Source organism: Macrotis lagotis, chromosome 1, assembly GCF_037893015.1.
Source record: "Macrotis lagotis isolate mMagLag1 chromosome 1, bilby.v1.9.chrom.fasta, whole genome shotgun sequence".
NCBI lineage: Eukaryota > Metazoa > Chordata > Mammalia > Peramelemorphia > Peramelidae > Macrotis > Macrotis lagotis.
In genome coordinates this window covers 401,110,749-401,133,603 of record NC_133658.1, presented here as the reverse complement: position 1 = coordinate 401,133,603, position 22,855 = coordinate 401,110,749, and the positions used below count along the sequence as shown (strand labels likewise).

The window sequence follows — 22,855 nt, the reverse complement described above, 5'->3', positions numbered from 1 at the left end:
CTTCAAATATTTGAAGGCAACTATTAGGCCCCAAAGGACAGTTAAGTGGTATAGTAGATAATGTTGACTCTAGAGTCAGGAGGGCCTGAGTTCAAATCCAACATCAGACACTACTATGTGAGCCTAGGCAAGTCACTCAACTCTGTTTCCTTATCTGCAAAATGAGCAACAGAAGGAAATATCAAACTACTCCCAGTATCTTTGCCAGGAAAACACCAACTGAAGTCAAGAAAGTCAGAAACAACTAATAGACTAAACAACACCATGCCCCATCACTCCAATTGAGCCCCAAGTGCTCTTTTTTCCAGACTAGTAGTACCCAATTTCATCAAATATCCTCAAGTGACATGAACAAAAGTCCCTTTACCATCATGGAGGTTTGGGGGTCCTCATCACCATTGGAGTTTATTGAATTGGGGACCTTGTGATGGAGAGAAAAGGGAATTTTCTAGAATACCCTATAGATAATCTCCAGTTCACCTCTAGTATCCCCTTCATTTCTTTTTGTTGTTGTTGTTGTTTTGGGGGTGGTTGTTTGTTTTTGTTTTTGCAAGGCAATGGGGTTAAGTGGCTTGCCCAAAGCCATACAGCTAGGTAATTATTAAGTGTCTGAGGTTGGATTTGAACTCAGGTACTCCTGACTGCAGGGCCGGTGCTCTATTCACTGCACCACCTAGCCGCCCTCCCCTTCATTTCTAAATCCTATATTATGTTGACTAAATGATCGCTGTTTCCATAATCAAGAATTTCATTGCTGAATCTTGGCCTAGGTTGATAATGATGTGTGTGTGTGTGTGTGTGTGTGTGTGTGTGTGTGTGTGTGTGTGTAGGAAGGAAGGAAGAATCCCCTCCATGTTCTAATGGATCTATATAACAGAATCTATATGTAGGGTGGATATAGCAATCAATGTCCTCACTGTCTCTTGGCGATCTCATCAGCTCCCATGGGTTTAATTATCTCTGTGCAGATGACTCACAAGTCTGTATCTCTAGACCCATCCTCAACTTAGTCTCACATCACCAACTGCCTACTAGATACTTGAAACTGAATGTCCAAGAGACACCTCAAATACAACATAGCCAAAACAGAACACATTATCTTCCCCACCACCACCACAAACCCACCCCTCTACCAAGCATCTATTTCTGCCAAGGGTGACATCATTGTTCCAGTCTCTCAGCTTCATAACCTCAGTCATACTCTGATTCTTCACTCTCCCTTACCCCATATATTCAATATGTTGCCAAATTTTGCAGTTTCCAGCTCTACATTGTTCATATCCTACTCTTTCTCTCCATCACAAGGTCAGCACTTTTTTTTAGACTTTTCAAGGCAATGGGGTTAAGTGGCTTGCCCAAGGCCACATGGCTAGGTAATTATTAAGTGTCTGAGGTTGGATTTGAACCCAGGTACTCCTGACTCCAAGGCCGGTGCTCTATTCACTGCGCCACCTAGCCGCCCCAAGGTCAGCACTTTCATTCAAGGTCACATCATCTTTCACGTACTTAACTCCATCAGCTTCTCTATCTTCACTCAAATTTGTCCTCCATACAAATGCCAGTGATTCTCCTAAAGCAAAGTTCTGAAGGTATCACTACTCTACTCAGTAAATTCTAGTGGCTCTCATTTCTCTTTCAGATAAAATATGAGTTCCTCTGTTTGGCTTTACAAACACAACCTATCTTTACAGCTTCTTGGGACATTGCTCATCTCCCTCACTTTAGTCTAACAAAATTGGACTTTTTTCTGCTTTTCACACTATCTCCAGTCTGCACCTGTGCACTGACCATCCCCTGTTGACCATTCTTCATGTCTGTCTCCTAGAACCCCTACACTACTTTAAGAGAGGTCAAACACCAATTTTTACATGAAATCTTTCCTATTTCACACCAACTGCCAATGCCATCCCTCCTAACCATTGTATGTAACTACTTTACATTAATTTTTATTTCTCCTTATATTTATTCTGTACTTTTATATATGTATATGCATATGTATTCCCTTCTCGATAGAATATAAGCTAGAAGGTAGGGTTTTTATCATTTTTTTAATCTTAGTATCTCCATTAACACAACATATAGGATATCAATGTTTCTTAAAATGTTTTTGACCAATATAAGGATACAAAAATGAAACAATTTAAGGGAGAGATAACATATACTTATGAAAATGTTCATAATATAGGGATTGGGCTTGTTAGGTCCTAGCCATAGGGAATTCCCAGATGAATGAACTCCCTCTACTAGTTCAAGCTGGCACTTTCTCTGAAACTTATACTCTTAGTTCTTAGAAAGTACTAAGAGTTAAATGACTTGTCCAGGGTTGCCAAGCCAGTATGTGTCAGAGATTGAACTTGAACTGAGATCTTCCTGGCTTCAATGTCAGTTATCTATTCACAGTTAAAACAAAAAAACCAAAAAAAATATAATAATATAATAATATAATATAAAAAATAAAATCACTATTTGTGGGGGAGTGAGGGTCAGGAAAGACATAATTCCCTGGGGAGCAAAGGGATAGGGGGTCCTCCTTGGAGATTCACAAAGAATCAGCCCTATCCTTTCTAATATGATTGATACTCCAAATCCTTGAAAGCAAAGAACATGTCCCCTGTAAGTCTTCTCTTCAAAATATTCACAACTTCTTCAATCCTTCTTCTAGATTTAATTTACAAATTCTTCACCACCATTAAATTCTGGGGGAAACAACTTTTATCTGAATAGTACTTCACATTCATTGCAGTACCTTTCTGCATTTGGGAACTATGCATGATGCAATGAAATTATTTCCCCCTTTCCGTTAGTAAAAATGATATGTTCTTGCTTCTCCTGCTATTAAGATGCTTCTGAATTTATAAAAAAGGTGTTCCACCATTAGGCTTTAGAGAGATACTTCTGAAATTAGGGAAAGAAAGAAAGGAAATTTCCCCCAAAAAAGTGAGGAGGAAAAAAAAAGCTCATTAACATGAACATACCTTGGTCAGTAAATTCAACAGCTGGATCAGGAAAAGATATTTATTGTCCATTAACTCCAGGATATGCCTGTTATCTCAGCTTTGCAAATGAGTTGAGATGGAAAGGGGGCAGGGCTGGAGAAGGGAGCACCAACTTTGAAATGGAAAAGAAGGCTGAATTGAGTTTAGGTGCTGGGGGAGTTACTCATGTTTAGTCCCTCCTTGATGGAACATGGCCTCTAGTCATTTCAAGAGGCCAGGCCCAGATACTTAATTAGATGAGAAAGGGAGAGATTTGATATCCTTGGCAGCTGTACCACCTAAGAGACTGGATTAGGCATATTTTAGAATGAGATATCTGAGTTATCTAACTCAATAGTTCTATGCTCTAAAAAATGTGTTTCATTATATAGATCTTTCTCTTCATTGTTAATAAAGTCACTTGGAAAAAAAAGGATCCTCTGTCTTGGGTGTGTTAAGGGGAAGAAGTAAACACCCATACCAAGACCAGTAGAAGCCAAATAAAATCTGGGCACCAGAGAGCTGGTTGAAATGGATAGTAGTAGAGAGAAAGGGGCATCTCTCCTTTCTTCCCTTTTTACACCCCTCCTCACCCCATACACAGATACACCCATTTCTGATATTTAGCTATATCTACAAAGGGATTCTTGCTCCAACCCTTTCCTCATTTTCCTCTATCAAGGTTTGGAAGGGTTGTTAGCAAGGTAGCATCTGGACCTCGGTTTGTTAAGGGTCATCTTTATTTTCTTAGTATTATCTTGAGCTCATTACCATATTATTTTTACTATTCTAACTTCTAGAATTTGATGTGTCCACAATGCACACTACATGCCTAGAGACATACCAGCTTTTTAAGAACAAGACTTGGGAATCTCTGTGCAAAGGCTGAGTCATCCATAATTTCCACCATGGGGACCACCTCTAGTTGAGAAATAGCAGAGTCAGGCCAAGGAGAACCTTGACAGGTCCAATGCACTGAGAGAGTCAAGAAGAAGCAGCATTAGGATTAAGCAATACTCACATCATAGGCTCCAGCTTTGATCTGCTGGTATAGTCGGTGCTGGTCCTCATCCCAGAAAGGAGGATATCCCACCAACAAGATGTATAGGATAACACCTGGAGAAAAGGAACAAGATGCTGAGGTCAGAAAAAGTAGGAAACAATAAGGATCATGTTGTGATGGATGTAATAACTATGGAGGCAGCAGTATTGCTAGAGACATAGGATAACCCAATTACCAATTTCAGAGGTCTTATCTCAAACTTCATCTTCCTTAACTGTCACACCTTTTGGATATGCTCTCATCTCTTAGTCATTCTTAGTCATGCTTTCTCATAGTCATCTATAACCAAACTTTACTTCCTTTCATTTCTTTTTTCTCTCCTAACCCCCTAAATATAGGTATACATTAAGGTTTTAGCCCCAGTCAACTACTATTCTCTCCTTTGGTAATATTTTCCATTTTCTTGAAATATAGCTCTGAAAAAGACAGGTTTTTTTTTTTAAATTGCAATTCATATCAAACTCCAGCTTTCATTGAATGACCAATAATAGACTCCAGTGCAAACTTCTTTTGTTCAATGTTAGGGTTTTGATGACTTAAAGAGTGAGTGTAAATAAAAATTGCTTTCTTTTCAGTCCAGAAATTTTGATTCTTCCCCTTGTGATAATATACTGGGCTATCTCTTTTTCTTAAACTTTAGTCATTGAAAGACAAGTTTGTCCAGGCACCAAAGAGCAGGTTGAAATGCATAGTAGTAGAGAGAGGGATATCTCTCCTTTCTTCCCTTTTACATCCTTCCCCACCCCCCATACCCAGATACACCTAAATCTGATATTTAGCTACACCTACAAAGGGATTCTTGCCTCAGACAAACTAAGATGTGGAAATCACTTAATTTTAGAAGACCAAAGTCATTCATTGCATCCTGAGCCATAGCCAATCAACAAGACATTTGTTTTGTCACTGGTCCAAGGAGAACATGAGGCTGATGACTTTGTTTAGCTTTGTCTCACTTAAATTCAATTCAGGCATAAGTCATCACTCTCCTGATGTCATCGATCCTCTTTGACAATGAAGGATGAACAACAAACTCTTCCTTTGCCACAACCTTATTACCAGCCACAGCAAGTGAAATGGAAAGAGTCCTATAAATGTCAGAGGACCCAAGGATCTACTATCTCTGTCAATCACATTCTTTCTATGAGCCTCAGTTTACTCCTCTATAAAACCAAGGAATAGAGTAGATGATAACTAAAATCTCTTCAATTCTATATCTTGTCATCTGTGATCTCCTTAAAGATGATTCCACAAGCTAGGTCTTCTAGCCTAGAATTTTCTCTCAAATTTCCATGGGTCTATCAGATATCCTTACCTGAATATTCCTGGGTTCCCAAGTTTATTATCTTTAAAGTTGGATTCATTACCTTCCTTCTATAATCCATTCTATTCTATCAGGCACTCAGACTCAAAACCTGAGTCATCTGTGACAATTCCTTCCTCCTTGGTCTCATAAACCAGATCAGTCACCAAGACCTGTTGACTTCTCCTTCATAATCTCTTTTGAATTTATACCTTTCTTTCCACTTTCATTGTTACCACTCTAATTTAGGACCTGATTACTTCATAATAGCCTCTTAATCAGACTACTTATCTCCAGTCTTTTTTCATCTACTCCATCTAATGTAAATATATATATAACACATATCATATCATAACATAATATGATATAACAAAATAATCTTCCTAAAGTTATGATAATGTCTCTGAAAATCTGGGTCTCAGTTCCCATATCTATAAAATGATATGAAGAGATAAAATGACTTCCAAGTTTATTCTCAGTTCTAAATCCCATGATCCTTTATTATTCCTTTGTTCAAAAATCTTACATGGCTAAATCTAAACTTCATAGTCAGGCATTTCAAGCCCTCTACTACCAACCTTTCTTCCAGCTTTAACTCCCATCATTCTTCCTGTGACACTCTACATTCCAGCCAAACTGATCACCTCACCTTTCCCCGAATGTACCCTATGCTCTCCTGCCATGATGGCTTTGCTCAGATTGTTCCCTCTGCTGGCACTTTCTTCCCTACTCCCTCCATCCCCAATTACCAAAATTCAAGGCTCATCTCAAAGCCCACTTCTTCCATGATGCTTGCCAGATCAACGTCTTGTCAGTTATCATATCTTGTCTTGTACTGAAGCTATTTTGTAAGCACATCTCTTTGACTACAGCAATTTCCAGAGCATAGGAACGACATTCATTTATCTTTGTATCTCCCCCAGGCTTTAACACATAGTAAGTAATCAAGATGGAGAAGGAAATGGGCAGCTACTCCCTTATCTTTGCCAAGAAAACCCCAAGGGATTACCAAGAGTCAGACACAACTGGCAAAAGACTGAGCAACAGTAACAACCACAAAGTGCTCAATAAATGTCTATTGAATGAAAGAATATAGATTGTAGAAGTACTAATAATAGAGATTGTTGGAAGAGTAATGATAAAGAAGTAACTTTCATCTGCTTGGCATGGCAAGCAGTGATAAGGGCAAGGAAGGAAAAGAGGAGACTCTGGGTCATCACAGGAATTAACTTTACCCTCGTTAGCAGACTTGAGCATACCTCCTTTAACATGGACAGCTAATGGAATTTTTCAAGAAAAGAAGTTTGTGTTACCTCCTCCCATCACATCACAAGGTCCCGTATAGAAGCCTTGGATCTCTGTGACTTGGACAACTACATTCATCCCACAGGTTTGATAATGCTGTTTCCTGGCCCATAGGGAGAAGATAAAAACTGACACATAATGTACACTCCCATGAATGCCTCTTCTCTGGGAAGTTGTATCAGGCGCAATAATGACCCACATGGAGAGGGAATCATATATGTCATGATCTCCTGGAGAAGTAAGTCTTGAGGTAGTAGATAGGATCCTGGATCTGGAGTCAGGAAAACTTGAGTTCAAATTCAACTTTAGAAACTTCTGCCTGAATAACTTTAGGCAAATTTTTATTTGCTTCATTTCTTTGATTTTAAAATAGGGATAATAATAGACCTATCTCACAAGACTTTTGTGAGGTTCAAATGAGAAAATATTTGTAGAGTACTTAGCATACTACCTGGAAAATAGAAGGTTTTTAATAAATGCTAGTTATTATTGTTAGATTTATGACATTCCTCCAAATGGGCTACTGACAAGAAGAACAGATGAGAGACACAGAGCTCCTGAATGTATACCAGTCCATATGGGAAGATCATCTGGCACATTCTGGGTGTTTGGGTGACTTTGTTGGTGCCTGGAACCCTCTGGATTACCTGGATGTCTCTGTTGTCAGAAGCCAGGAGAGAATACTCACTCACCTGGACTGTCCTAGGACCAGAGAGCTCTGATACCATGATTTCCTCTACCTCTACTGTTTTTGACTCCAAACATTACACTTACCACATGCCCAGAGATCCACAGGCTTCCCATATGGGTCCTTTCGAAGAACTTCTGGGGAGAGATACCCTGGTGTCCCTGCAAAGCCTGATCCCCAAAGACAAAACAAACAAGTAAAAACAGATGGATGATTTGATCTTAGTATGTGGGAAATATTTCTATTAAATCTATAATGAATGAACTATTATTCCATTTCCATGACTAACACCTTCATTTATTATCTTTGTTACTTAATACTTAGACTATTAAATATCACCTTTTAATTGTTCTCCCTATCTTCAGGTTCCTTTGCCAATCCATCCTGCACATAACTAACATATAGTTATCACTATCCTTACTCAGAAACTTTCAACAAGTCCCTATTACTTATAAAAGTCCTAAATCTTTGATCTAAGGAAACATTCTCTACAGAAGTTTCCACATTCACACCCTGTCCCTCCAGAACTATTCCCAGAGTTTGATATTAGATATTGTAGTTGGGAAACCTCAATCTGTTCACAGATGATAGAATGAGCTAGGGAAAGGGAATCAAAAGTCTAGAGAACCCATTCATTTCCATTCTGAATTTCTTCTTTTCCCAACTCTATTCTAAGGGTATTAAGAACTATCATGGCAAAAAAAAAAAAAAAAGTATGGAAAAAAGAACTATTGCAGAAAGGAAATCTATCAGTAGAAGAGATTCTCTGCCCCAACCATTCTGCGATTTAAAAATAGAATTTGTCCTTGATCTTAGCCAAGTTGAACTTCAAGACCAAGATCTAAGCATCTAGCCTACTCCAGGTAACACTGAATTTCAATTCAGAAAATTAAGTTCTAACCCTAGCGTTACCACTAGTTCATGTGCGGCCTTGGTCAATTCTTTTCCCCTCTATGAGTCTCAGTTTTCTCCTCTACAAAATAGGGATAATATTGCTTGCAGGATATATGTAACAAGACTATTGTGAGGATCACCTGAGACTGGACATGATAACACTATGATAAGAATAAAGTGTTATACTAGTTATTGCAAAGACCTCAGGAAGCTATTCTGAGTAGCATGGATCTGAAGAGATGGTAATAGCAGAGAAGTTGAGTTGGTTGTGATGCCATATTTGCTTCCTGAGTCTTGGTCTTCAAATCCTTCAAATCCTTGACTGCCTCTCTACCTTCCATTTTCAGGGTAGTTTGAGGAGAGGAGGGAGAAGTGAGAAGATCTTTCCAAATCTCACCATTCCTTTTACAGATCCACCAACTCTAACCTTCCTCCAGTCCCCACTCACCGAACCAGGCTTGTTGCTCCCCTTCTACCTCAATGGCCAGGCCAAAGTCAGCCAGCTTCACAGCAGCCCCCTTCAGTTTTGATGCAAGGAGCAGATTCTCCGGCTTCACAGGAAAGGGGATAAAAGGAAAGGCAGTTAGTTAGGGAACAAACAATTATTAAGCATCTACTGTGTACCAGACCCTGGTTTTCATATTGGAGATACAAAGAAAAGCAAAAACAGTCCCTGACCTTAAGGAGTTTATAGCCTAAGGTGAGACAACCAATAACTAAATATTAAGTATACATATTGCATAGGTAGATAGCAACCTTGGAGGAGAAAGATGGACAGAAGGGAGAAAGAAAGAAGGGACCAAAAGAGAATAAGACAGACTGAGACCACTATGGCTAGGGTTACTTAAGGCCCTGATTTAAAAATTGAGGCTTCAAGAAGGGGCACCTTGATCTTTTCCCCTTAGATCTCACATAGAAGTTTGTTTAGTGATTATTTTGTATTATCTATGTATACACTTATTCCTTTCCACCCCCCCAAAAAACTCATGAACTTCTTGAGGGTTATTTATTTGTTGAAAATTGGAATTGTTTCATTTTTTTTATATTTGTATCCTCAGTCCTTAGTAATGACTTATACAAAACAAGTACTTAATCAATTATTACTCTACCTACTTTTAAACTCCTACTTAAATTCTCTCTACCAATACCCAACATAGTGCTCTGAGTGGACATTTAATAAATGTTCATTGGATTGTTCAATGAGATCACCTAATCAGAAAGCGGTTCCAAGGTCCAAAATTATAGCTAGGAATTCTAGGACCCAGGGCAGATTCAGTTTTCAAGGAGGGACTAAGAAAATCCATGCTAGCAAATTATTTTCTCCTCCTTTCCAAATCTCTGTGATTTAGAATTATAGACTCCCTAAATAAAATTTCCCTTCCTTGGCTACCCCTTCCCAATCCTTCATCCCTATCACCCTCAACTCTAAGCCTTCAGCATTCCCATACTACTCTGCCTTCCACTGTGCCCTCCAGAACTTCTGTTCTATTGCTAATAAACTTCCCTTTGTCTTAGAATTCTTCCTAAGCCCCTGGACACCTAGAGCTAGAAGGAAGAGAAATGGGAATATTCTTTGCTCTCAACCCCCAAACCTCTTGAGGTTCTCTCTATTCTTCTAGATATTCCATCTAGACTATGGAACCTGGTACCCATGAGTATCCAGGTTATTTTCCCTTCCTTTTCCAAGAAATTCAGTACCTGAATCACAGTCTTCTCCTCCACCTGAACCTCTACTCTCGTACTTATAGACTTCAATAGACATGTTCCCTCAAACACACCCTACAAAGTTTGTACTTTGAAGTTTCCTCTCTCCATTCACTAAAATCAAATGTATTAATGAAGTGAATCTCAAAGGCTTCCCTTTCATTGACCCAGTGATGGGCAAGGAACTGTTAACACGCCAGCATCACAAACTGTTAAAATGGTAGAACTAAAAGAAACTTGAGAAACTATCTAATCCAACCCTTCATTTTATAATTTAAAAAAACTAAGGGTTATAGAAATGAAATTAATTTATTAAAGGTCACACCGCAATTCAATGGCTATCAAAGATGGTAATGGATATTGCTTCTCAATCAGAGAAATCTGTAGGAGTCAGAAGGAAAATGGCTGGATCAGTATCCAGAGAGAAATCTAAGGCAGAGCTCTTGGCTCCTGGGATTCAACCCCTGTGCAATCTTCCCCAATTACTATTGGCTATAAGTACCTATGTCATGGTGTACAGAGAGTAACTACCTCCAGAATTGTTCATTCACATGACCACTGCATCTATGGCTTCCTGTGGTCATGGGACTGATGCTGGGCTCTGACAATATATAAATAAGATCAGTTGGGATACAGGAGATATCCCTCTGTCATCATCCCCTTGATCATTAGTGACTCCGTTGAGAATGGAATTCTGGACATGACATTTTGTTGATCATTAGCTCTATAACCTTTGGGCAGTTAGGTGGTGCAGTGGGTAAAGCACTGGATCTGGAGTAAGGAAGCTTCATCTTCCTGAGTTCAAATCTGGCACCAGATACTTACTAGCTGTGTGACCCTGGACAAGTCACTTTACCTTGTTTGCCTCAGTTTCCTCATCTGTAAAATGAGCTGAAGAAGAAAAAATGGCAAACTAATTCAATGTCTTTACCAAGAAAACCCCAAGTGGGATCACAAAGAGGTGGAAATGCCTGAAGAAACTAAGAAACAACAGCTCTGTGACTATGAGCAATCACTTAACCTCTCTAAGTTTCTGTTTTCTCATCTGTAAAATGGGTATCATAATATCCGGAGAACCCACCTGAAAGAGCTATTGCAGAGTTAAGATCAGAGAATGTATATATACAATGCCCTTTGTAAACCTTAAAGTACTACATTACTGTCATATGTTATAATTGTACTACCTCCATCTTAATTGTCTTTTTTGCTCTATTCTCTATCATTGCTGCCACATCTATCAATTCTGCCCCCATCATCCCTTATTCTAACATCATGGCCTCCTTTACTACTGATTCCATTGTACCTATGTCCATTATCACAGTTTCCATCATCAAGACCTCTGTCATCACTGCTTAATAATAATAATAATAATAATAATAATAATAATAATAATAATACCCTTCATTTATATAACACTTAAAAGTATTTTATTCACAAAACCTTGTAAAGTTAGGAGAGTATTATACTTCCCATTTTCCAGATGAGGACCCAGAGGCTCTTTCCATTACACAACCCCATTTCATTCCTGTCTTCATCATTCCTATCCCCATCATTACTATCTTTATCATCTCTGCCTTCATTTATCATTGCTATATCCATCATAACTATTTCCATCATTGCTACCCCTATCATCTCTATCTTTCACATTACTGATTCCATTGTTCATGATCCTCAGTCAGCCCCCAAATTCTGGTCAACTGAGATGCTGGGAGGTTCCTTCTCCACTAGGCACAGCTAAAATGTGTACATTCCCTGTGGCCTAGCATACAACCACAGGTCTACCAACCATAACCTAGACAAGAGTACTTCCTTTCATTTATCATCAGCTCTCTGGAATCTGGAGGGGTATGCCAAAAATCTTAGACCCTTAAGAGATGACATAAACTATCTTAAGAATTGAATGTTAGATCCCTCATTGAAACACTTTTCCCTTTTACTTTTAGGGATGAATTTTTAAGCCCAGTTATAATTTCTCAGAGGTTGATTTCTGATTTTGTCTTCTGTGCTGCTGAGTGGACTAAAGCCTGACCTTCCAGCTGCCCAAAGATAGACTGGCCTCAGCTAAATATAGTCTCAGTCTGCTTCAACTCACTAATGGCCCATTCATTCTCCCAGGACAGTGTTCCCAAAGAGTATCCACTCCTGGTGCTGGAGATGCCCTGGTTTGATGAATGTGCCCCTAATTATCTCTCTGAAGTGGCCTAAATTTGAGCTGTCTTTCCTCCATTCCTGCTCTTGAGCAACAGGCTTAAAATATCAGGGGAATGTAACCAGTGGGAAGGCTCTGTTCTCACTTGCTCAGCCTCCTAAGCTGAGCTCTTTAAGGGGCTCACCCAGACAATGGGGCTATTAGGTCCACTGCAACAATCAGCACATTCCAGCACTGGTATTCTTATTCAATTCTAGGAACCACATTTTAGGAACAATATTGTGTTTCCACAGAAGGACAACCAAGATGTGAGACATCTTTAAAAATGAGGATCATAGAACCAAATTTCTAACGATGGAAAAGACTGCAGGGACTATCCACTTCAACACTCTCATTCTGGAAAAACTGGAAACCATCCAGACCAGCACCTCACACTGAGGATACTGAGATCCTGGAGGTTAAATGACTAGCTCAAGGTCACACAGATTTGTCAGAGTTAAGATCCAGGACCTAAAAAGATCAATGAAAAGGTCTAGAGATATTTAGCCTGGAGAAGAAAACCCATGAGACATGGTGGGGATTTGGGGCGAAGAGGAAGGGATTGAAAAGGTCATAATCATTGAAGTATCTGACAGACTGTGATGTAATCAGACATGGCTCACTTAGCCCCAATGAGGAGAAATAGAATTAATGAGTCAGAAGTTTCAAATAGACAGACTAAATTCAATATAAAAAAGGACTTTCTAACAAAAATTATGTATCAATAGGTAGTGGGTTCCCTGTCATTGGAAACACTCGAAAAGATATAATATAGAAGCTATCGAGGAGCTAGGTAAAGCAATGGATAAAGTGCTGGGTCAGGAATAAGGAGGACCTGAGGTCAAATCTGGTCTCAAACGTTCAAACACTCAAACATTGTGTGACTCTGGGCAAATCACTTAACTCTTTGCCTCAGTTTCCTCATCTGTAAAATGATCTGGAAAAGGAAATGCAAACCTCTCCATTATCTCTACCAGGAAAGTGCCAAATGAGGTCACAGAGGATAGGAAATGTTTGAAATAACTCAACAGCAGCTGCAAAGATTAAAAAGTCTATGCTTCTCTAATTTTGTTATAGGCCCTAGGTTACCAGAATTCAGAATAGTGGGTCAGGATTATATAGTAGAACAGTGCCAGATATGAGCCCAGTGGACCTAGGTTTAAACCTTAGTTTTGCCCCAATGTGTGATTTTACACAAAGCACTCATCCTCCTTGGGCCTTTAATTTCCCCATCCGTCAGACATGGGGTTGATCTAAAGAATTCTAAGCCCCCTTCAGCTCTAAATATATGCTCTGATGATAATGAATCATTGAATTCATTTCCTCTTTTTTCCCTGATGCCAGGGCCAACAAGCCAGAAGGCACCTGGCTGCAGACTTCTACCTGACCCAAGATGACAAAACTAGAATTAATGGGGTAGAAGTCATAGAGAAGACAGATCTCGGAAAAGAAAACTGACCAATGTTGAGTTGTCGTGAGGGGAAATGGGCTGCTGCTAAGGATCTTCGAGAAGAGGCTGCATGTCCCCTTGCTGGGGATGCTACAGAAGGGAATGCTCTTCAGAGAGGGGTTGAACTAGCTGCCCTCTGTCTCTGTTATAACTGTCTTCAATGTTCTTCCTCCCCAGCCAGCCCAGTTTGCACTGGCCAATTGAGCCGTGGGGAAGTTTCCTCTTCCCCAGACTCCTCCAGCGTGTGTGAGCCTTCTGTAACCTAGGCCACAGCAACAGAACCACCAGACACTACCTGACCAGGAAACCCTCCTTCCAGCTCCCAGACACTGTAAAGTGAGACATTCCAGGCTTAGCTGGGTAAATCCTTGCCCTAATTCCTCAGTATGGAGACCCATGTGCCATCACATCCCTTCATGCAATACTCCCAGAAGGTGCTGGCAGCTCCCACCCTGCAGTCTGGGCTCATGCCAAGGGTTCCCATCGTGTATCACCCACCTCCATCCTCATCTCACCTTCAGGTCTCGGTGCACCACACCCATCTGATGACAATGAAGCACGGCCTCTAGGATTTGCTGGATGCAATGACTGTAGCAGACAAGAAGAGAAGGCCTGGTCAAACACTTCCAGACAGAATCAGACAGGGGATGTGTTCTGCATGGGGCCATTCATACATGAAAGCCTTAAAGGCCTGTTCAAGGCTACCTTCTCCCTCAGACAAGGCGGAGTAACAGACAGAAGATCTTCAGAGTGGAGGCCTGCCTGGGCAGCTTTGGCCCTGGGACATGAGTTCTAGTTATCACAGATATAGGATAAAACTCCAGAAAGGAAACTGAGGCCAGCATGGGCAGGAGACAAGCTGTGCACAAGACACTGGAGGCTCCAGTCCCTTGAGGTCAGGCAGGAGTCAATGCTCCCTTCCTCACTTACCTGGCATCAGCCTCACTGTAGTACTCTCGGGCCACGATGTCCTCAAACAGCTCCCCACCTGTGACCCTAAAAGAAAGACACGCATTCAGTCATCCTCAAGCAACAACGGCTGCCCTCCGAGGCCCCTCACACTAACAGCAAGAGAAAAACTAGTAACCCAGGCCAAACCCCAATGCTGAGGTCTCATACACATACACACACACACACACACACACACACACACACATATACACACAAAATGCATACATATACACATACACACACAACACATACACAACACACACACACACACACACACACACACACCCCTAACTCCCCATCCAGGCTAGTGCACTAGGGAAGCAATAGAAAACCCACAGGGGATCCCCAAGCCCCACCTGCGTCCTCTTCTCTCTGACTCCTCAAGCTATAGCTCTTTCTGCTAGCAGACATGTATGGGGCTAGGTTCCCCACTTGCAGCAGTGGCTAGAGTCCCTCTCTTTATTTAATACTCACTAGCTGAACATAGCCTGCAACGTGTTTGGAAACACCTGTGCCCACAAAGGCACAATTCCAGGGGAGGCCTCTACTCCCTTCTCCCCTCTGGGGCTCAGTCTTTGCCTCCCCTGTGGTACTAATACCCCCGTGAACCAGCAGAGCAAACAAGGTTCTCAGCAGGGGATTGTTTCATGAAATCAAAGAGAGTCCAGCCCCTTCCCTCTTGGATACTGAATCTTCCCTGTATTGCTGGTCACCACTTTCAATTTATTTCAAGCTGGGCTTTGTTCCTCTAATGTAAAACCATTCTTCAATACATGCTAGCTGTAACTTCTCTTTGCCTTCTTTCCTTCTCTATGGGGGGGTGGGGGGTGGGGTGGACTCCATGACTTCTAAAGACTCTTCTAGTTCTAAATCTACAAGCCCTTGAGCATATGAATTTGATGAGCATATGAATTTGCCAGGTCTAAGAGATCAAAAGAAGATCCTATGAGCATCTCTCTCCCTCTCCCTCTCCCTCTCCTCTCTCTCATTCTCTCTCTCCCTCCCTTCCTCCTTCCTTCTCTCATACACACACACACCATATACCAGCCCAGACCCCAATACTGAGGTCTCTCACACACACACACACACACCAATGTACACACACACATGCACACACACACACACCTCTCCTCCCCATACAGAAACCAAGAAGAAGAGGCTGACCTGGAGCATGGAACACAGAAAAAACTAAACTACAATTAGGTCTATAGTTCTTGTAGTTGTCTCAAGAAACCAGAAGCTGAGAAAATCCACCTTGTTCCAATCACTACAAGTTGTTCCACCTCTTTGACCCTCATTTCCTCATAAAAGACCCATAAAGGCCCTTGGATCTACTCTTAGGAACACTTCTCAGCACCTCAGGGTCCTGGAAACATGAGGTCAGCTAAACTCACCCTATCTGGTCCTGCCACCTCCCTCCCTGTCTATACTGTGTTTGCCTTACTCACTGCCCTGCTCAGCCTAGGAGTGACATCAATGAACAACAGTTAAGGATCCTGGTTGGTACTTACAGGTCAAATATCAGGTAGTGATACCCCTCCTCTGATATGCTATCATGGAGTCGGACTACAGAAAAGAAGGAAACAAGAATTAATACCTACTACTACTTTATAAATGGTTACACATAGTAACAAACCCCCTTTTTCTATATCTTCTTCATCTTCCTCCCATCTCTCAAATTAAAAGGAAAAAAACATCATTTAATATAAAAATAGTCCCCATGGGACCGGGAAGAAAGCAGCAAGGATTGGATCTGAGTCTGTACCCACAGAAACAACATGAGATGGAAATTGTACTAGATCTGATGTCATAGAGCAAGGAACCACATGATCTAATAGAGCCAGTACAGAAGTATTCAATAGAGCCAAGATTTGGGTTTCTCAGTGATGTGGTGCTAAACTCTTCTCAACCCCCTCTGAGCCACAGAAGGGCAAAGAGGTCTGCAAGTCAGGCCTTCAGCAAAGCTTTCAGTTGAGACCAGGATCACATACTATCAGTTCCTTGGTCTGAAAGTCCTGAATCTCCTCAGAAGGAAAAGGACCCACAAAAGTAACCAGATTCTTATCTAACCCAGGTCTCTCCAGTCCATTTCTATGCTGAAATTATCACTGTTTCTATTCCTCTGCTCTCTTCCCTGCTTCTATTCCTCTGTTGAGGGGGCTACCTGTGGGTCTCCCTGGAGGTCCATAATTCTGCCCTCTTTGATCCTGTGAAGCCCAAAGGTCTGAATGGCTGAGTCATGGATTCCTAGTGGGTACCTTGTGATAGATGGAGATTCAGAGCCCCAACAAAGCAAGGGGAGACTAGAACTAATAATACTTTACCTTTCTATAATGCTTTAAAGTTTACAAAGTATTTTCCTCACAACAAACTTGTGAGGTAGATGGAATGGCTTATCTGCTCACATAGTTTATATATTTAGGTGCAAGGTGAATTTACCCTGTGCCTTGGCCACAGATTACAACTTTAACCTTAATAGCAAAGAGGACAAGGCAAGGAATATGTCTGTGTGTGTTTGTGTGTGTTGTGTGTGTGTGTGTGTGTGTGTGTGTGTATGTATGTATCTATATGGCAGATGGTAAATAGTAATGTTATTCAGTCATTTTTCACTCTTTGTGATCTTATTTGAAGTTTTTTTGGCAAAGATACTAGTTTGCCATTTTCTTCTCCAACTCATTTGACCAATGAGGAAACTGAGGCAAATGGGGTCAAATGACTTGTCCAGGATCTGAGACTGGATTTGAACTCAGGTCTTTTTGACTTCAGGCCCAGCATTCTATCCAACTGTGCAAACTAGCTGCCCCGCAACCAGTCCCTAGTTTCTCAGCATCCCCTTTAGACATCATTCATGATGTAGCACCACATAGGATCACAGATAGAATTAAGAGATTGAAGGGATCTTAAACTTCATAAACTTGTAAGTTTAGAGCTGGAAAAAAATTGAAAAAGTCATTAAGTTCACTCCCCTCATTTTATAGATGAGAACCTGAGGTCTGGATGAAGTGAATTACCCAAGGTCATATAGCTAGTAAGAAGCCAGGGTATGTTCCTAAAAGGGCTTTAGGGAATAGCTCCTCTCCACAGACGGGTGACAGATATAGAGTCAGAGGTCCTGGAATTTAATTCAGATTCTGCTATTTACAGCCCTCATGACTTTGGGAAAATCACTTATGGGCCTCAGTTTCCTCATTTCTAAAATGAGGGAGTTGAACCAGTTGGCCTCTGAGGTTATCTTTTGTTCTTTATTTGTGACTCTGCTATTATTAAAATATTCCTTGGATGTCTCATGGTGGTATGAGGGGTGGAAGAACCTCAGTTCTCAAAGTCCCTTCTATAGCCTTCCATGGTTATGAGCCTCACAGGCTACAGATTTAGAGTTATACAAGACTTTAAATGCTAATTAGTCCAACCTCTTCACTGTAAAGATGAGGAAACCCAGGCCATGAAAAATATCAAATCCAGGTCCTCTTATTCCAACCACAGCATATTTTCCATAAGCCATGCCAGCTCTCCCTGCCAAGGCAGAGGGAACATAAACTAGAAAGATCTCAAGAATGGGCTTCTTCTCCAGATACCAGCCTCCATCTAAGTTTGGTAAGGTTCATGACCAGTGAACCAGGAAAATTCCTCCGCCCTTGGGGCTTTTTGTTTGGGTTGCAGCAACTCCTAAACCATTTACTCCTAAACTGGGAGGGGTTAGAACCTCCATCAGTGGTAAACGCACCCACACTGATGAAATCATGAAACTAAAGCATGATATTTATGGTATTATAAACCTCCCAGATTTCTGCACTGGGTGGGTGGGGGGAGTAAAGATGTGGGAACTTGGGCTGGGCGCCTTGTAAGACTTGCTTCCAGCTCTGAGGTTCTTAAGACTCTTCAGAGGATTATGGATTTAGAGTTGAGAGACTTAGAGGGAAGCTAATCTAACACCTTCATTTTACTGATGGGGAAAGTGAGGCTCAGAGAGTGATTTACCTAAAATCATAAAGGCAGTAAGAAATAGAATTAGCATTTGAACCCATATGATCATAGATTAGACTTATAAGGGATCTCAGAAGCCATATAATCCAACCCTCATATTTTATAGATGAGGAAAATTGAGGCCCAGGTAGACTAAGTGACCTGTTCAAGGACACAGGTTCAGAAGCAGAGATAGGATTTGGACCCAATATCTGAATCCGGATCTATTCTAGCATACAGCTAGGGAGATTCCTGATTGAAGTGATTTTCCCTTGTACTTGACCCTCCCACCTCCTTCTCTTTTTCCCCACATCTGGGAAAGTAAGGATAAAGGCATAGGGTAATAGGGTCAGAGGAGAGAATCTCAGATGCCATGTAGTCCAACTCCTTCATTTTAAAAATGAGGATACTGAGGCCCATAATTTTTCCTAAATTATGGAAATAGCAGAGTCTGAAGTAAATTCCTGGACCTCTGACTCCAAATCTGCCATCTAAGTTGGTCAGAGTAAGTATAAACCATAAGCCCTAAATCTTTCCAAAAGAAAAGGGATCCATAAAATCTATCCAGTTCTTCTTATCCAGGCTAGGTCCCTCGGGTCCAATTCCATCCCTGTTAGGAAACCTGCTCTATTGCCCCTCCCCAAGAAAATGTGTTCATGGGCCTAGTCTCTTCCCTTATTCCCCCTTGTCTGCTGAGGCACTGCCCACAGGTCTCCCTGGAGACCTACTATTGCTCCCTGTTCTCTTTGATCCATGCCCTGGCAACATGGCCTTGTCCATCAATGAGTAATCAGGCTTAGTGTGCAGCCTCAGGAATCAGTCCTCACTCCCCGGTCGGTCTCCAAGCAGCAGGGAATGGGGGGAGGGGGATGAAAGGAGGTGGAAGTGCATTCTGGGTATAAATAGCTGCCGGAGTTGTCACCCCCAAACACTGCAACCCTTCTGGGCTCCATCTCCACGCCCCCAGTTACCCAGGCTCAAATAATACTCAGTCATATTTTTCTTCCTCTCCCCGAGCAATTCTATCTTCTCATTGTTTCTTTTTTAACTGTCCTTTTTTCTCCTTCCCTATCACCGCCTCTTGCATAGACTATAGAAATAACCTCCTAACTGAGCTTCCTGCCTCCTTTCCCCCTACCCTCTCCATCCTGCAAAGTCTGCCAGATGAATCTTTTGACCTCACCACTTCCCTGTTGGCAACTGAATGAAGTCCAACTTCTTGACCTAGCATTCAAGGCTTTAAGCAGCCTTACCCCAGCCTATCTTTCTCTTCTTCTATATACAGGGTATCCCCAAAGTCTTGGTTCACAAAGCTTTAAATTCCACTAAGATCTCTAGGATATCCTGTATGAGCTCAAGCCTCCAGATAAATTCTGTGTCCCAAACATATCCTATGCTTTCTGGTGCTTTCATGCAGTGATTCCCTGAGAATATCTTTCCCATTTTTATCTCCACCTATTGACACTCTATCCATCCTTTAGGATCTAGTGTCTCCTACAAAAGGAAAGAGCACTGGAACTTGGATTCAGGAAGACAGGAGTTTGAATCCGGCCTCAGACACTTTCCACTTATTAACTGTGTGACCTTGGCAAGTCACTTAACCCTCTTGCTTCTCATCCAGGGTCAGCTCCAGTTGTCCTGATTCCTATCTGGCTGCTGGGCCCAGAGGACTCTGGAGGACAAAGTGAGGCTGGTGACTTAGCACAGTACCCCCTCATTCAAATCCAATTCACATGCTTGTCATGGTATCACCTCCCTGATGTCCTGGTCTTCTTCAGAAATGAAGGACAAACATTCCAATGACTTCAGACACTAATAGCTGTGTGACCCTGGGCAAGTCACAACCTCTATCTGGGAATAATGGGAATTTACTTGTAAATGGGAAAATGATTCCACATCCTATATATGCAGAACCCTCCAGATAAATTGTGTCCCAAACATATCTTATGTTTTCCAGTCCTCTTTTTTTTCCCCACGATGATTCACTAAGAATATCTTTCCTATCTTTATCCCCACCTATTGATATTCTATCCATCTTTTAGAGTCTAGCTCAAATGTCATCTCCTATAAAAAGGAAGAACACTGGGACTAGAGTCAGGAAGACCTAGGTTGAAATTCTATTTCAGACACTGTGACCCTGGGTAAGTCACAACCTTTATCTGAGAATGATGAAAATTTACATGTAAATGGGAATAATAATAGCTCATCTACCTCACAGGGTTGTTATGAGAATCAAATGAGATATTGGCAAAACATTTATCCCAGTATCTGATAGATAGTAAGAGCTTAATAGAAGCTTATTCACATTAATCAAATCTGGACCTCAATATTAATGAATGTGTAAATTGGGGATAATATTAGCAGTTACTTCACAGAGTCTTTATAAGGGATCAAATGAGATAAATGCATGTAAAACTGGGTCTTCTATATAAATATAAACTAGTCTTATTTCCTGATTCCCCCAACAAGTGTGATTTTTCTATCTCTATTTCCCTTGATATTCCTTTTTCATACTTCTCTCATTCTACCTTATCACTTAGGGGCTTTCATCAAGTAAGTGCTGAAGCCAGCTCTAACAGACCTATGAGAACCTATGTTAAATGGTCACTGTAATCACTTACACTTTAGAAATCAGCAATCCCTGGAAATTTGGGCTTGATTTTTTTTTTCTTCATTGATTGCCTAGACTTCAAAAGCAAATTTAACTTAAAAACCTACTTTTTCTTCTTTTTCTGGAGAGCCTGATTGTTAAACATTTTTCAGTATATATCTTTCTATTGCTCTTTAAACATTGTTTGAGCTCAGCAGAAAGATGGGAGAATTGAGTTATCCCCAGAGCAGGGGTCTAGTACCTAGAAGTTAATAATGATGTCACCTTTATACAGCACCTTAAGGTGTGTAAAGTGCTTTATATCTATTACCTTATTTGAGTTTCACAACAGTGATGGTTTTATCCTCTGTTGGGAGCTAGCTTGCTGAGGATAGAAACTCTCTTGTTCATCTGCAGCCCCTCCCCCAGAGCACCTTGCCCAGGGTCTCCTCCTACACCACACCCTCAGCCCCCAAAATATCTTTTGAACGAGTGACTGAATTAAGAGAATAGGAACCACAAAAGGAGAGACAGAGACTGGGAGGAGGCAGGAACTAAGGCAGCAGCATAAAGAGGAGCCATGGCAACAACTTGACGGGGTGGTGGGCAAGGCTGGTAGAGGCCCCGGACAATATTGGCTGAAGTACTGGGGGCTTAGTGACTAATGGTAATAATGACCAGACATTTATTTAGGCTTTGAAGTTTGTAAAGAACTTGACATATGTTATCTTATTTGACCCTTACACCAGGAAGGCCCTTTTATTATCACCAACTTACCAATGAGGAAACTGAGGCTGAGAGAGGTTAGGATTTGAATTCAGCTCTTCCTATGTCCAAGTCCTACATTACACCATTTAGCTACCTGACTTGCATAAAGCCTTGACAGGAGCCCTGCTAAACTGAAATCTCAGAGACCCAGAGGAAAAGAAAGGCAGTAAAGAACTGGAAGAGTGGAGGGGATAAGATGTCTCTTTCCTCATCTTAGAAGTTCCTTTTTCACCCCAGGTTTTGAATAGTACCTCAAACTTTGTTGAGAAGGTCCTAGATGTTGGTTGAGGTAACTAGGTGGCATAATACTCAAAATCCTGAACTTGGAGCCAGCAATATCTGAGTTCAAATCCTGCCTGAGAGGCAGCTAGGTAGTAAAGTGGATAGAGAACTGAGGACCTGAATTCAGATCTGAATTCAGATACTAGCTATGTGACCCTGGGTAGTCATTTTTAACTACTATTAACTTCCCCCCCCAAAAAAATCCTGACTCAAACACCTATTTAGCTATGCTACTGTTTCCTCATCTATAAAATGTGTATTATAATAATAGCACCTATCTCACAGTGTTGTTAAAAGAAATTTTATTTACATAAAGCACTCTGGAAATCCTAAGTACTAACTTTTATTACTTTGATATCTCAAATCATCATAGATCTATATCTCAAAGTGATCTCTAAAGGTCATAGAATCCAATCCCCTCATTTTACAAGTTAGAAAATTGAGACACAAAGAGGTTAACTTGCCCAGGGTCACCCACCTATTATTAGAGGTAGGATTTGAACCCAGATCTTTTTTGACTCAGTCCAGGATTCTCTATACACTAGTCCACACTGTCTCTACCTCAAGGTTGCCTCAGATTTGGAGGACAAACGGAGAAGAAACTTGAGCAGGGAAAGAGTGGGTTGAACAACAGGGAAACCTTCCATCCCAGACAGCTCAAGGTCAGAGGGGGAGAGAACAGTCAGGAGCCCGTGACAGACACCTTTTCCTGAGAGCTGATATCAGAATTGACA

The 22,855-nt window shown here is 41.1% G+C and overlaps 1 protein-coding gene across 3 annotated transcripts in view; it reads right to left on the bottom strand.

The window, feature by feature from the left end:
- CAMK2A (calcium/calmodulin dependent protein kinase II alpha) overlaps positions 1-22,855 on the bottom strand; it is a 77,776-nt gene that overhangs the window by 30,233 nt on the left and 24,688 nt on the right. For all 3 annotated transcript variants that reach the window (XR_012473775.1, XM_074212643.1, XM_074212644.1), the window contains 6 exons: positions 16,030-16,084; positions 14,498-14,563; positions 14,083-14,155; positions 8,674-8,776; positions 7,418-7,501; positions 3,997-4,091 (listed from right to left, as the gene is read on the bottom strand). Coding sequence is in view for 2 of the 3 variants with exons in the window: in XM_074212643.1 (XP_074068744.1) it covers positions 3,997-4,091; positions 7,418-7,501; positions 8,674-8,776; positions 14,083-14,155; positions 14,498-14,563; positions 16,030-16,084 (476 nt within the window). In the remaining variant the exon portion in view is untranslated. The remainder of the gene's footprint in view (positions 1-3,996; positions 4,092-7,417; positions 7,502-8,673; positions 8,777-14,082; positions 14,156-14,497; positions 14,564-16,029; positions 16,085-22,855) is intronic.